Raw genomic sequence first — 16,868 nt, 5'->3', positions numbered from 1 at the left:
AAGTCTCACTCTGTCATCAGGCTGGAATGCAGTGACATGATCAATGTTCACCACAGTTTTGACTTCCTGGGCTCAGGGGATCCTTCTGCCTCAAACTCCTGAGCAGCTGGGACTACAGGTATGCACCACCAGCCCAGTTACTGTTTTTATTTTTTGTAGAGAGAAGGCCTTGCTATTAAGACCTAGGCTGGTCTGAAACTACTGGGTCTAAGTGATCTTTCTACCATGACCTCCTAAAGTGCTGGAATTATAGGCATAAGCCACTGTGCCCAGTCCCTAGGTCCATATTTTGTGAAGCTTTTTATTAGGTCTGATGCTGGCATGTAAGTTCTACCTCTGTAGCTGTACTTGGAGATGTTTTAAATAAACCATAATAAAAAAGACTATCTGAAACCTATATGCATAGAACTCTCCACTTGACCATTTAAAACTACCAAACTGAGCTTATTTTGCCCTCCTTTAAATTCAGCTATGAATTTATTATTACATGGCTTTAAATGTGTATTATATATGCAGAAGTTTTCTTCTATAATGTCAATATTCCCTTGTGTTACTTATGATAACAACATTTTGTGTTCTATTTATCTTTTACTGCCATCTAAATTCTTACTATCAAGCAACTGAATCAAAGAATCTCATGCTCTAAAATATTTTACAAATAGTGTATTTTAAATACAACTAAATCACACACGTAGTAACGCTTACCACTTGCTAACTTTCTTTTGTCTGAGATAATACCAATATTATGGGCTAATGACTGGGCAAGTGTAACAGCCATTAAGTCAGTTTTCCCAAACTGAAAGACAAAAACAAAATACATATAAATACACGTTGTTTTCATTTAAGATAGACCAGAAAAAATGTCACAATATAACTGAAAATAAGTAACTTCTAAGCATCCTCTTTAGCATAGGCTAAATCTGTTGTAACTAGTGCTGAACATGCATTTGAAAAGAAGAAATAAATTTATGTTTGAATAAGTCTTACAGAGAAGTCTACAAGTCTGGGAATAATCAGCTTTTGAATCTGGAAGCTTAAATTTCATTCTGAGTCCAAATTTCACCAATGACATTCTTGAAAATTCAAGACTTACATATGATTAAATCAGTCTTTTGAACAATAAACAAATAAATAAATGTGTAAAAAATTATTTAGAACTTGTTTATCTTTATGTGTCTACTTGTTCTCCTGAAATTCCCCCTCAAACAGAACAGAATGTGATTTCAGGAAAAAATGGAATGGGTAACAGGAAGTAGTGATGGCCTTGGCTAATAGATACTTAAGAAGAACTAAGTGTATATTTTTTAATATGTAGCCTCCTAAAGATACAAATATTTTTCTTTTAGATCACTTCTGTCAGGTTTAGTGCCTCAGGAGTAAAAGGGACTCTTTGGAAAACTCACTCTATTTTTTTCTCCCCTAATTGTCAAATGCTAAATAAAGAAGAAAATATCTAATTGGGTTGTTAGGTTAAAACCCAATGCTTCAGGTAATCACTCAGTTTCCTAGGGAGACATTCAAAGTGATAAGTAGGGCCTTATTTTAGATGAAGGTAAAGGTAAAGATGCTCTCTATATAATCTGTAAATAGCTTAATATGGAAATTAATCTACATAGGACATGAACAGAACTATCACACATTATCTCCCATTATTTTCCTGTTCTGTCCTTTGGTCACTTACAGTAACTGTATTATTGTTAATATAACAATTGCCATCTAGAGTATGTGGAATACTGAAAAATGATCGCTTAAATATTAGGAAAACATTTTCAGCCATCATACCACTTTGTATTATACAGATGTTCACACCTACTTCATTCACGCCTCCTCCTTTCAGCAACGAGCAAATCCCACCAATATAAGCTGCCCCGCTCCGGCTACTCTCAAATTGACTTCCCCTTTTAGAAAAGGAAATGAAAAATGCTTACTGCTCACAGTTCAAACATCATAGCAACTGTTATTATTAATTTACTGCACTTATTTTCTCAATGTACATAAAATTGCCCTGCAACATATTCAGGAGGTAAAGAGAAAATGTGAAAATTGTTTACACAAATAACCAAAAAAAAAAGTTTCTGAGGGAAGTTTTCACACAAGATCAGTAAATATCTTAAATTGAAGTATAACTATTAAGAAAGAACTGTGATATAATGTACTCTGTGAACGATACAAAATCACTTCTCTGGTATTTCTGCCCAAAATACATAACTTGAATCCCATAATGAGAAAATATCAGTCCCACAATGAGGAACAGTCTATAAAATAATGGCCTAAACCCTTTAAAGGTGTTAAGTTCAAAATAGATAGAGGCTGAGGAAATATTTAAAATTAAAGAAGACTAACAAGAGACATGATAATTAAATGCAATGTGTGATCCTGGATTGGATTCTGTTTGGGGGAAATGAGCAATAAAAGATATTATTGAGACAATTGGTAAAATACAGACTATGGATTACATAAGAGTATTGTGTTAATGTTAAATTCTCTAGTTTTAATAATTTACTGAGGTTATACAGAAAATGTCTTTGTTCTTAGATAATACACACTGAAGTAATTAGTAGTACATCGTCATTAAGTGTCTTCAACTTATTTTTCTAAAGGTTCAAAAAAAAGGTCAATGGATGGATGGGTGGAAGGAAGGAAAAGAGGGGAGGAGGAAAGAAGATATAAAACAAATGGAGGGAAATGTGAATAACTAATGGATCTGGATAAAGGACATATGTAATTTCCTTGTAGTATTCTTGTAACTTTTCTTTAAATTTGAAATTATAAAAAAATAAAAAGTTACCCAAAAATGTTTCCTTCCATTTATAACTTTCTTCAACCGTCCTGATTTAGATTGTATTTTAAAATGCTACTCTATATAATTTGCTATTGCATCAAAGATATGTTACCCCCTAAAAAATTAAGAGTACAAAAAGATAAAATAAAATAAACTCCAGAAATACTAAGTAAGCTCTTTCCTTAGAACCAAAAGCAGGGAGAACATTAACATTCAGCAACCTTAAAGAAAATAATTTATCTGTTGTTAAGAATACCTTATATCTATGAGTATTGGCAGTACTTTTACTCAGTAAATGCACCGAAAAATTAAACAGACATACAACAATAAAATAACTCAAAATTAGATCTCTTAAATTTTCAAACAACCTATACTTTAGAACTTCTTCCAAATATATCTGCCATATCAAATCTTTATTGTATTTTGTTGCAGAAGGAAACATTTCAGTCACAAATATAATGCATTCAACATGGAATCAAAAAAGTAATAAATCATTGCAAAAGTTACGTACGAAAAAAGGTGAACTGCATCACTTTTCTCTTTGATAAAATCTCTCCTGTATTTCATAAACTCACGTAGGGTGATCAGGGGATTTTCAGAAATGGCAAACTTGTTGTCAGTTGCCCAGGTTTCCATGGCAACCAATACTATCCTGGTCTTAAGTTGGTCTTGATATATCTAGTATATTAATAAAATGAAAACATCAGCTGTATATGTGATAAAACCAAATCATTTATGAACAGGATTACAAAGTTTTTTTCACAGAAACCTCTTGAGTTTTAGTTAAAGATAGGAAACATTACTGTTTTTAAGGGAGATAATTATTTTTCTATTTTACATACATTTCTCTGAGTAACACAGAATCAAATTGTTTACCAAGTAATGCCCAAAGAACAAAGCACTTTTTAGAAACAAAAGATCTCTTTTTGGCAAATACTTGTACCCTATTCAAGGCTCCCCCTGAATCTATTTTCTGGCATCCTGGAAAAAGAATTCTTTTGTGTTTTGAGTCATCCTAGTATAAAATGGAACCATGAAGATTCTCCAAACAAATAATTTCCATACAACCTGATTGACTCTGATTAAACTTGTGAAGAAAGTACTGGCATTGCCTTGTTGAAGGAAGATTTGGAAAACACAGAGGTACAGTGGAATTATTTAGTTGCATCACTGCCAAAGCACCAGATACTCTTGAAAAAAGGCACAACTGTTGTGTTCCATTGTTAGAAGTCACTAGGAACATATTTGTTAGGGATCTTTACAGTGTGAAAAACACAAGAAGGAATTCCAGGCATATCTGTGGATAACTGACCACTTCCTCTGCCCAGCCAGAGATGCAAGGTCAAAAAGAACTTATGGGACACCTTGGCTAAAGTGCAACTTACAGCAACGAAAATATAAGAGCCGTATTACTATCCACTTTATTAGCAATCCGGAAACAAAATTCCTCTAGCACAATATCAAACCAGGTTGATACTTACCAAATCTGCAATATTCACCACAGATTTTGCATAGGTATTGGTATATACAATGGAAAGTCGATGTTTTTTAAACTGAAAACAAAAGAAAACAAGTGAAGGACTTTCAACACTACCAGGAAATAATCATCTCAGCAGAAAAAACAAGGTATAATTGAAAAATTCCTAAAAATGCCTTTTAAAAAGTTTTTTTCTATAAAAATACCACTTTTATAAAAAAAAGTCAGTGTTGAGACCTAGTTCTTTATGTGCTGTGTACCCTGATTCAAGGATATGAAACACTTGACGCCTCAGTTTACTTATCTGTGAGATGAAGTTAAAAAGACCCATTCCATCGATTTCACATGTTTATTTTTATCAGGTTATTCAAAATGATAAAACATTCAAATGTTGCCTATAAACTGAAAGGTATACAAATCTAAATAGGGGTATAGCCAGCAAAAAACTACAGGTTCTACAAGACTTAGTAAGAAGAAAACTCCAAGATAAAGGTCACAATGAGGTGGCATAGTGGGCCGATGAATAACTTATATCTATTGTATGGTCTCAGTGGTATCTTAAAAATCAGGAAATATCATGTAAAACCTGATTTCTGGCTTCACTTAAAATTAGCACACATGGTAATATCTGGCAGGTGGCTGCTGCTCCCTTTAAATATACCATGTTCCTTCACTTTTACCACAGACCCCTCACCCATCCCTATTGTCTTATACCTTGTTCACTTCACTATGTTATCTATGTTATCTGCCTATAGATATTTATAGATAACCGAATTTGTGAGTATCTAAAATGTTCAAAATATATGTTCTTGAAGCTTATTCTGATTTTATGAAAATCCCAGGAAACAATGGATTCAAATAGGTAGAAACATAACACATAGACCTTACCTAAAGGAAGCAGCACTAAACCCTGATTATTATTATTATTATTAGCAACAGTAATAATTAAGAATATCAATATTATTTATTTAATCATACATTAAAAAGACACATTTTTCTTCAAATAAATCATTTAAAGTAAATTAAAATGCACTTCTACCATAAATCAAGGAAAATTCAGCAGTGTGCATCAGTACACATTTTTAGTTTAAAACTCTGGTTACATGGAACAATTAACATCATAACTCACATCTGTGCTATGAATGTAACCATACTGAGTGCAACATGCACATGAATTGAATATACACTCTACGGGTCAAAATAATTTGATTTAACAAGAAGAAAGTTTTGCCAAGTTCTCATTCTAAGAGTCTTCACTACTTAGCTATATAAGCATTTCCATATGGTTTTCTACCCAGCAAGATGGAGTAAAAAAAAATGCTTTTTCTTTATTAAGATAAAGCTATATGTTACAAACTAAAGGCATCACATAATCGGTGCCTCACTTACATTTTCAATATAAAATGGAAATTTCTACTTCTCCTAAACTTTGTCATTTTAGTAAGTGGAGATTCAAACATCAGCACCTATATTATAAATCAAGCAAATTCAAAGAGTTGACATTATAACTCAGAAATATTTTTGAAACATCAGAAATTATTGCTAGATATTCCCACTTAAGAATGTTTCCTACTTGCACGCTGTTGCTGGTTAAGAAATACCTTCTCCAGGTTGCAGCTTGATGGGCTTTTTGGTCCTTCTAAACATATTTTGGGGGCTTACCAGCTTTACTCTAGGCACACACAAGTTAAAGGAAAAAAAAAAAAAAAAAAAAGCAAATCCTACCATAAGATGATCATTCACAATCATCAGTTCAATGTATTTGGTTTCTTCTTCTACATTACGAGGATGTCGACGAAGCTGTAATATAGTAAATAAAACAGCACCCAAATGAGCCCTATAAACTTGGCTCTGAAAAACTAAAAAAAAAAAAGAAAGAAATCAACAAAACAAAATTCCTCCCATTTTATTCCTTTAGCATTTCCTGAAATTTGGACCAAGTTACTTAGTTTTTTGGTAGGTAATAAATGTATATTGTTCAAAAAATTATAGTATAAAAAGGCACAAAGTGATTGTCTTCCTCTCACCTCAGTCCCCACAAGTCCACAATGGGTATAGAGAGTTACTGGTTTTATCCAGAAATACTTATGCAATATAAAATGAAACATCAATATATACTTTATTTTGTACTTCCGTTTATTTCACTCTATTTTGCATCAGGTTATTTTTATTTAACAATATGTCCTGGAAATAGTAACACATGAAGAGCAGTCTTTCAGGTATAATTTAGGGTCCTGAGGATCTTAAAGAGGGGCACAGGAAGTGGCGGTACTTTTATTCTTTCATCTCCAAAAGAATGAGATGTGCCCTTCCTCTGGTATGGTTCAGGGGATACCCCCAAATGACACAAGGCTTTGTCAGCTTTGGGAACTCCTAGGCAATCTGGGGTTATCTATTATAGTGAGCTCTCTCTACTCAACAATTCATTTTCTCCACCTTCAAAATCATGACCAATGAAAGTTACAGATAAGAGCCACTAAAGCAGCCATTCCCTTTGTTCTCTGCAGTTAGAATCATTAACAAGGTATGTAAAACGTTTTCCTTTATGCTATAGTTCAAAACACATTTTTTCAGGAAATCTTTTCTTCACTTGCCCATGGGCCATTTTTGTAATGAGGGTATACAATCAATGTTAAATTGATACACGTATGTTTGGTTTGAGAGCTGCATTTAAAACAAGCTCACCAGGTGCAATAGCTCACACCTGTGATTCAAGCACTTTGGGAGGCTAAGGTGTAAGGATTGCTCGCACCCAGGAGCTGAAGAGTGCCCTGGGCAACATAGTAAGACCTTGGCTCTACAAAAAAATCTAAACAGACCAGTGAAAAAATTAGTCAGGTGTGGCGGCACATCCCTGTAGCCCCAGCTATTTGGGAGGCTATGGTGGAAGGATCGCCTGAGCCCAGGAGGTTGAAGCTGCAGTGAGCCATGATCATGCCACTGCACCTCTGCTGGGCAACAGAGTGAGATCCCAACTCAAAAATACATACATACATACATACATACATACATACATACATACATGCATAAAACTGTAAAAAAAAAAGGCATCGCATTGATATTGTGCCATTGCTAACTGCATTCCTAGACTTATAAACTTTAAAATAAAAATTACAATGCCAAGCTGATGGGAAATAATAGACTGTTAATTCTGTTAATGAGTAACATTAAACTATATCCAATGATCAATAACATGAATCATTTTTTTTAAAGGATGTTTTCAGGATGATATGATGATATGATCTGCTTTGCTAATCATGGGAAAGACTTACTAGTTAACACAGTAGACTTTCTAACAAGTCCCAACATTTTTGTAAAGTCAGAGAGTTGTCATATTGACTACACAGTTTTATAGAACTTCACCTACATGGCTCCACAGCTTTCTTAGAAAGAGAAATCAAGGGCTTGTGTGCTTAGCAAATAACTAAATGTTGAACTGTTTATGGAGAACTTCAAGGGATATGTCAAAAGAATATTACCCTATTCTCTTAGTTCTCTCAGTTCATAATTCATGAAAATAAATACTACTTTCAATTAAATCTTGATGGTAATTATTTTTATCTACCTAACTGGGCCTCAAGATATACACGAGTATGTCTCAGTCTCTACTAGTGTGTGTGTGTGTGTGTGTATACACACACACATCTATATGTATATACACATATTCACATTTAATGTGTGTCTATACACATAATATTTATTATATGTATAAACATTCACAAGATATATGAACTCATGGTAGTGATTAATGGAAAATATGGGCTTCTGAGAGGTAACAGATAGGCATATGTGGCTATAAGCATCTATCTGAGAACAGATTTTTTCCTAGGTCAGAATCTCAATTCCCCCACTGGGTCATCCTATGTGACTACAGGCAAGTTGCTTAAGGCTCTTAGCTTCATTGTCCTTACCAGTAAAGTGAAGATAACACAGGTTAAGTATTCCTAATCCCAAAATCCAAAATCTGAAATGTTCCAAGATTCAAAACTCTTTGGGCATCATCATGATTCTCAAAGGCAATCCTCATGGATTTCATATTTCAGATTTTCAGATTAGGAATGTTGAACCAGTAAATATAATGCAAATATTCCAAAATCAAAAAAAAAAAAATTCAAGATCTGCAACTCCTCTGGTCCCAAGCATTTCAGACAAGGGGTACTCAACCTGTAATAACAGCCTCCTCATAACTTTTTTATAATGATTAAATGTGATTAAACAGTTAAAATTCTGATAGTAGGGCTAGGCATATGGTAAGATTCAACAATATTTAGTAACTATTATTTACAATAGAAATGTGTCTGTAAATACATTTTATTTCAAGGTAATAAATGCAAGATACCTGGTTCCTTCAACTGCTTGATCTTACTAAAGATCTATTTTCTTTATATATTTTTTTAAAAACACACACACACACACACACACACACACACACACACACACACGTACACCACCAAATCTTGATTCTGATGGTCAGAGCTCTTATTTTATCTAAATTATTTATCATCTCTATGATTCCTAGTAAGTCATTTTCACATGTCAAAGCCATAATTTTTCTTTATGTGAAAGGATAACAATGGTAGCTACTTCATGCGGTTTAAAGCACTGTGTAAACAATTGTTATTATCCAGTTCAAGATCCAGCTGAACGATCATAAAAGCTTATGTCCTAATTTTACATATTCTGGACTCCAAAGAAGCTCAAGTGAAACAAATGCATTTTGTGGTTTCAAAACCTGATGGACTCACACATAAGGGTTATCTTCAAGGAGATAAATACAAGAATATGTACCATAAAAGCAGACTCCACGTTTTGGTGTATATATGGGAAAGGAAAGAAGCCTGTGGTAGAAAGAAACTGAGATACCACAAGCAGGGCCCTCATAAGCCACAGTGAGAACCCATATTATTGCCACTATCTTGAATCCTTTTTGAGTCTATAAAATAATATGTCCTCCTTTCTTCTGCTCCTACAGATCTGTCACCCTTACTGTTTACCACACCCAGACAAATGGCTGAACTAATACTTACCTTCTTACAGAGACTTAACACAGATTCAAATGATTAGCAGTTGCCAAGTGTTTTAAAATATCATGACATATCCCTGTGAACACATACCTGCCGTTTACTCCTTATTGGTCTTGGTTTCAAAATAAATTTTGGTAGAGTGATGTTTACTTGTTGGAATTCTAGAAGAAAATATAATTTAATTTAACTTAGTGCATTTGTCAGATTTCTTTCAAACAATTCTACCTGCCCTCTTTCTTACGAATTTTATAATACTCAATATTTACTTAATGATCATAGAGAACATGAATCTAAGTATCTATATTATATTAATAATGAATAAACATAAAATGAATGAATACAATTTGCCAAATCTCAAACATTATTTCTGTTATAATTTATCTCACAATTTTTTCATATTTCTCCTATAAATATATAACGATCATTTTCAGAAATCTTCTAAAAAGCAAAATTGACTTTCACCTCCATTACTAACCTTCTAGAGGCAGCAAAATACATTGAAAAAGAGAAGCAAGTAGAATAAGTAATTGCGCATTCACAATTTCTTAATTATTAAGAAATTATTTTAGAGCACCAAAGTTTGTTACTTTTTTCTAATCAATTAACATTTTTCTTTGCCCATAACCAAATTAACCTCAAGTTTTGTCTGCTTTTGAGAGCAGATGTGAAAATTATACAATTGTTTATGCATATAGAGACATTTCCGGATATAAGATTAAGTTATTTGTAAGGCAGGATTTTTCTACAAAGTGAAATGAAAATTTTTAAAATCATTCCCTGTGGTGCAGATTTCCTAAAACTTTGATAGTTGACTGAACAACATGAAGAGGTTTTCTGTGGGAGTAACACTGTACAACACTAATGGTGAACCACTATCATTATTCTTGAATACCGTTTACTTAAATTGAAAAGTTCTCTGAAATCATACCATTGTCCCAAAATGTGAAAAAAAAAGTGCTTGCTTTTCAAATGAATGAGTTATTACATTAACTTAAATATTAATAAGAAAATGTACTCTATATTATCAACCTATGTGATTTTTTTAAAATTATGAAAGTTTTTAAGAATCTATTTAAAGTTGTGTCCATGACTCATTTAAGTAACTTATCCAGATTCTTTTCATTACCATGATTAAATTCATAGATAATAACTAATTAAACTATTTTCTGAATTTTTAATATATATGGGATAGCATAAACAACATTGTTGAAAGTGAGAGATAATCGTGGTTAGGGAAGTCTGTGACACAGACTAGGCAACATAGTGAGTCCTTGTCTCCACAAAAAAATTTAAAAACATTAGTCAGGTGTGTTGGCACATGCCTATAGTCCCAGCTACTCAGGAGGTTTATGCAGAAGGATCGCCTGAACTCAGGATGTCAAAGCTACCATGAGGTGTGACTATGTCATTGCACTCCAGCCTGAATGACAGAGATCCCAACTCAAAAACAAAATAAAAAAGAAAGAAATCTGTGACAAAGAAGCTGAATAATGAAATTGGGATAAGAAAATTAATATATTGGCTACTAATCATTTCATTTTCAAATATTTTCCCATCATGTTGCTTTGGAGAATGTTATGGTTTGGGTATACAAGAGATTTTGTGAGGAAGGGATAAGTTGTCTGTTACAATTAACTGATAAGACAAGAAGAAAGAAAAACAAGCCGGGCTTGGTGGCTCAGCCTGTAATCCCACGCCTTTGGGAGGCTGAGGTGAGTGGATTGCCTGAGCCCGCGGGTTCGAGACCCGCCTGGGCAGCAAGACCTCATCTCTATAATAAATCAAAAAATCAGCCGGGCATGGTAGCACATGCCTGTAATTCCGGCTACTTGGAAGGCTGAGGTGGAAGGATTGCTAGAGCCCAGCAGGTCGAGGCTGTGGTGGCCGGGAGCGGCCACTGCACTCCAGTCTGGGTGACAGAGTGAGACTCCAACTCAAAAAAAAAAAGAAAGAAAAACAGGATGACAAAATTAAGCCAAATCATGTCAATAATTATATTAAATGTAAAAAACCCAAAATGCTACAGCTAAAAGGCACCGATTGCCAGAATGAATTTTTTTAAATGCATGCCCTATCTATGTGGTTTTAACAATAGAGGCACTTTAAATATAAAATATGGAAGAAGATATACCTTATAAACATTAATGATAAGAAAGCTATGAAGGTAATAGTAATATCAGACAATGTAACTTCAGGACAATAGATATTAACAGGAAGAAAGAGTACTGTTTCATAATAATAAAAGGATCAACTCATCAAAAAGACACAGCACTCCTAAATGTTTATTCAACTAATAACAGAGTTTCAATATACATAAAGCAACTCCTGACAGAACTGAAAGAAGAAACAGACAAATTCAAAGTTATACTTGAAGATTTTAAGTATTCTCAGTTATTGACAGAAAAAAGGAACCAGACTCATGAGGATATAGAAGACAATGTTATTAACCAATCTGCCTAAATTGGCATTTTTTAAAGACTTCACCCAACAACTGCAAAACATAGATATTTTTCAGCAATACATGAAACATTCAGCAAGACAGACAATATGCTAGATCATAAAGTAAGCCCCAATAAATCTAAAGAAACTGAAATGGCACATAGTATTTTCTCTTACTGCAATTCAATTCCACTAAAAACCTATAACAAGTTGGGCATGGTAGTTCACACCTGTAATCCTAGCACTTGGGAGGCTGAGGCGAGAGGATTGCTTGAGACCAGGAGTTCGAGACCTGCCTGGGCAACAAAGCAAGATCTCATCTCTACAAAAAGAAGGAAGGGAGGGAGGGAGGGAAGGAGGAAGGAAGGAAGGAAGGAAGGAAGGAAGGAAGGAGGGAGAAAGAAAGAAAGAAGGAAAGAGAGAGAGAGACAGAGAGAAAGAAAGAGAAAGAAAGAAAGAAAGAAAGAAAGAAAGAAAGAAAGGAAAAGTTAGCCAGGCATAGTAGCATGTGCAGCTACTTGGGAGGCTGAGGCAAGAGGATCACCTTTGCCCAGGAGGTCAAGGTTATAGTCATGCATGCCACTGCACTCCAGCCTAGATGACAGAGACCTCGACTCCAAAACAAAGAAATGATCATGCATGACACTGTACTCCAGCCTGGACGATAGAGTGAGAACTCAACTCCAAAAAAAAAAAAAAAAAAATTAACAAAAAGAAGTCTGGAAAAAAATAGTCAAATTTTTTGGCATTAATTACACATTTCAAAATAACCTATGGGAAAAAGAAGAAATCACATGAGAATTTATAAAATGTTTTGACCTAGAGATAAAGAAGATATAACAAGTTGAAATATGAGGAATTCAGGTAAGGGCCTCAGTACTTGAAGGGAAATGTGTATCTTTAAGTGGTTACATTAGATAGAAAAAATATGTAAAATCAGTGGTCTAAGCTTACATCTTAAGAAGCTAGAATAATAAGAGCAAGCAAATAAAAACCAAATCAAGTAGAAAAGTGTGAAAATATCAATAAATTGATCAATGGTAATTGGCCAATTTTTAAAAAGTCAATACAGATCCTACAGACATCAAAAGGATAAGTAGATATTAGAAAGTGCTTTATGCTAATAAATTCAATAATTTGATAAAATTCCATGAACACAAGTGTATATAGAGAAAATCTTTAAAATCTTGTATCTATTAGATAAAATTTGTTATTAACACTCTCCAAGGAAACTACAAGCCCAGATGGCTTCACTGATGAATTCTGTCAAACACTTAAAGATAAATACCAATCTTAAGCAAACTCAAAAAGCAGAAGAGGTGGGAACTTTTCCCAACACATTTTATAAGACCAGCATAACCCTGATACTAAAACCAGAAAAGAAAACTACCGCCCAGTAACTTTCCTGAATCTATACATAAAAAATGCTTAACAAAATACAAGCAAATTAAATCTAGCAATATATAAAAATATAACTTACCATAACCAAGTGAGATTCATTTAAGGATGAAATTAGTTTCATATGCAAAAAATCAGTTTTTACAATTTGCCATATTAACATACTAAAAAAGAAAATATGATCATCTCAACAGATGCAGAGAAAGTATCTGACAAAATTCAACATGTATTCTTGATTTAAAAAAAAAAACTTAGCAATCTACAAAACAGGCTGATAAAACTACTCAGCTCAAACATGCGCCACCTTTCATGGAAAAGGAAGGATAAGCAGAATCAAAAGCTGAGAAGGTACAGTCAAGTCATGAAGAATTATTTCCAGGCCTTGAAACTTAAGGTAAGAGTCACCATTTGCCCAGCAGAATTTCGGAATTGCTATATCAGTGTCTTCTTGTTCCTCCAATTCCCCTCTTTTTTGTTTGTTTTTGTGGTTTTCTAATGTTTTTGATTTTGCAAAAGAAAATAAAAATTGCCTTTAATTTTAACATCCAGAGAAAACGTCTCATAACATAGTGGTATATACCTTACAGTCTCTTAATTATATAATTTTAAAGCATATTAAAGCTCTGACATATACACATATTATTTCATTGTAGTTTAGACTCAGGGGCACATGTGCAAGTGTATATTGAATAATGCTGAGGTCTGGGCTTCCATTGAACCCCTCACCCAAATGGGGAATATAGTACCCAATAATTAGCTTTTCAACCCTTGCTTTCCTCCCTCTCTCCCTTCCTCCTTTTGGAGTTCCCAGTGTCTACTGTTTCCATCTTTATGCTTATGTGTATACACTATTTAGCTCCCTCTTTTGAGTGAAAAATGCGGTATTTGATTTTCTATTTCTGTGTTCATTTACATTTAATGGTCTCCAACTACACCCATGTTGCTACGAAGGACATGATTTCATTCTTTTTCATGGCTGTATGTGTACCACACTTTCTTTATCCAGTCTACCACTGATGGACACTTATGTTGATTCCATAACTTTGGTATTGTGAATAAGGATGCGATAAACATACAAGTGCAGGTATCTTCCCGATAAAATGAGCATTTGGGTAGATCTTCAGTAGTGAGATTGCTGGGTCGAATGATAGCTCTATTTTTAGTTATTTGAGAAATGACTCCTACCTCTCAGCAACTACAAAAACTCACTCAAGATAGACCAAGACTTAAATCTAAGATCTCAAGCTATAAAAACCCTACAAGAAAATCTAGGAAAAATTATTTTGGCCTAAGTAAATAATTTATGACTAAGACCTCAAATCAATTACAACAAAAACAAAAAATGACAAATGGGACTTATAAACTAAAGAACCTCTCTGCACAGCAAAAGAAATAGTCAACAGAGTAAACAGACAAGCTACAGAATGACAGAAAATATTTGAAAATTATGCATCCTACAAAGGACTAATATCCAGAATCTGTAAGGAACTTATACAAATCAACACATACAAAAAGTAAATAACCCCATTAAAAAGTGGGCAAAGGTCATGAACAGATAATTCTCAAAAAAAAAAAAAAATACAAGCTTACGAAAAACTGCTAAACATCATTAGTTATCAGAGAAATGCAAATTAAAACCACAATGAGATACCATCTCACACCAGTCAAAATGGGCATCACCATCATCATCATCATCATCATTATTATTACTACTACTACTATTTTGAGTTGGAGTCTCATGCTGTCACCCAGGCTGGAGTGCAGAGACATGATCATGGCTTACCCTAGCCTCAATCTCCTGGATTCAAGCAATCCTTCCACTTTGACCTCCCATGAAGAATCTAAGCCCATACCTGAACTCCTGATTTCACAGAAACTGTGAGATAATAAACATGTGTTGTCTTAAGATGCAAATTTTGTGGCAACTATTTACTCAGCAATGGTAACCAATACAATACAATCCCATAGAATAATACCATCCCTTGATAGAAAGCTGGCCCTTGTGACTTGTTTCTAATATATAGCAAAAGTGATGGGATATCACTTTTGAGATTAGGTTAACAAAGAAATTGTGGCTTCCATCTTAGGCATCCTCTCTCTTTCTCTTCTCTTGCTCTCTTACTCTTTTCTGGAACAAGTTAGCTGCCATGTGGGGAGTAACCGTCTGGAGAGGCCCATGTGCTAGGTACCGAGGCCTGCCACCAATCCTATAAGTGAACTTAGAAGTGAATTCTTCCCAGTTGAGCCTTCAGATGAGATTTTAATCCCAGCTGACAGTTAAATCACAAACTCATGAGAGACCTTGGGCCAGAAACACCCAGTTAAATCACACTTGGGTTCCTGACTCTCAGAAACTGTGAGGCAGTAAAGGTTTGTTGCTTAAGGCAACTACATTTTAAAGTAATTTCTAATACAGCAGTAAATAACTAATATAACCTCAACATTAAAAATAACCAAACACTGAGAGAAATTTTTAAAGTCCTAAATAAATGAGGAGATATACTATACGCATGAACTGGAAGATTCAGTAATAAGATGTCTGTTTTTCTCCAATTAATCTATACACCAAATACAATTCTAATCAAAATCCCAGAAGAGCTGTAAAATTGACAAGCTAGTTCTAAAATTTGTATGGAAATGCAAAGGACCTAGCATAGTCAAAACAAATTTTTTTAAATTGAAGGATTTATGTAATCTGATTTCAAAACTATAAGCCACGGTAAGCAAAAAGTGTGATAAGAATAGCCAAACAGATCAAGGAATAGATCCATTTAATACCTTTTGACAAAGACATCAAAGCAACCCAATGATGAAAGGAAACTCTTTTCAACAAATGATGTTAGAATTGCTTAATATTCATATATTTAAAAAAAAAACCCTCAATTTCTACTTTTTACCATGCACAAAAAGTAATTTGAGAAGGATCATAGGTCTAAACATAAAAAATAAAACTATAGAATTTTTAGAAGAGAACATTGGGAAATATCTTCACAACTTGGGGCAGGAAAAGATTTATTTGGAGAAAGAAAGTAATAATCATAAAAACTGACATTAGACTTCATCAAAATTAAAACATCTGCTCATTGACAAGGCAACATAAAGTAAGTGAATAAGCAAGTCAAAGACTCTAAATATATTCATGAGACATATCAGGCAAAAGGCCTTATGTCCAGAATATGTAAGTACTCCTATGACTCAATAACAAAAATATAAATATTTTGATTAATGGCTAATAAGCAGAAAATATAAACTATAAAGAGTATGATTAATGGCTATCTACACATCATTATTCATAAGAAAAATACAAATTTAAACCAACGTTAGATATGACCACATGTACTAGGAATAATAGTTAAAAGTAAAGAATGACACAGTCCATATTGGTCAAAATGTGGAGTAGTTAAAACTCTCATACAGAGCTGATGCAAATATCAAATATAATCATTTTGAGAAAAGATTCAGCAATTTTTCATAAAATGGTGGTTACAAAGTTTGATTAAACAAGTAGCATCAACATCACCTGTAACTTGAAAATGTAAATTCTCAAAATCCACCCATAATATATTGAATTAACAGCTCTGGAGATAGGAAAAGCAATCTGTGGTTACCAGTCATCCAGGTGATTCTGATGCATGCTAAAATTTATGAACACTGTCATAAAGTCAAACATATAACTATCCCTTGGTCCAGCAATGTTATTCCTAGATATTTACCAATGTTATTCCTAGATATTACCATGAAAATATGT

The 16,868-nt window shown here is 33.7% G+C and overlaps 1 protein-coding gene across 1 annotated transcript in view; it reads right to left on the bottom strand.

Moving 5' to 3' along the window:
• Positions 1-16,868, bottom strand: part of LOC103268612 (disintegrin and metalloproteinase domain-containing protein 22) — a gene marked incomplete at its 5' end in the record, with an annotated part of 217,672 nt that overhangs the window by 63,188 nt on the left and 137,616 nt on the right. The window contains 6 exons of the mRNA XM_021716649.1: positions 706-796; positions 1,814-1,898; positions 3,294-3,460; positions 4,264-4,335; positions 5,985-6,059; positions 9,374-9,444. Coding sequence (XP_021572324.1) covers positions 706-796; positions 1,814-1,898; positions 3,294-3,460; positions 4,264-4,335; positions 5,985-6,059; positions 9,374-9,444 — 561 coding nt within the window. The remainder of the gene's footprint in view (positions 1-705; positions 797-1,813; positions 1,899-3,293; positions 3,461-4,263; positions 4,336-5,984; positions 6,060-9,373; positions 9,445-16,868) is intronic.

The sequence above is a fragment of the Carlito syrichta genome, unplaced genomic scaffold (assembly GCF_000164805.1).
Source record: "Carlito syrichta isolate Samal-C Ts95f unplaced genomic scaffold, Tarsius_syrichta-2.0.1 Scaffold308855, whole genome shotgun sequence".
In the NCBI taxonomy this organism is placed as follows: Eukaryota; Metazoa; Chordata; class Mammalia; order Primates; family Tarsiidae; genus Carlito; species Carlito syrichta.
Note: the sequence above shows the minus strand (reverse complement) of the source record. Positions and strands in the feature narration are given on the sequence as shown.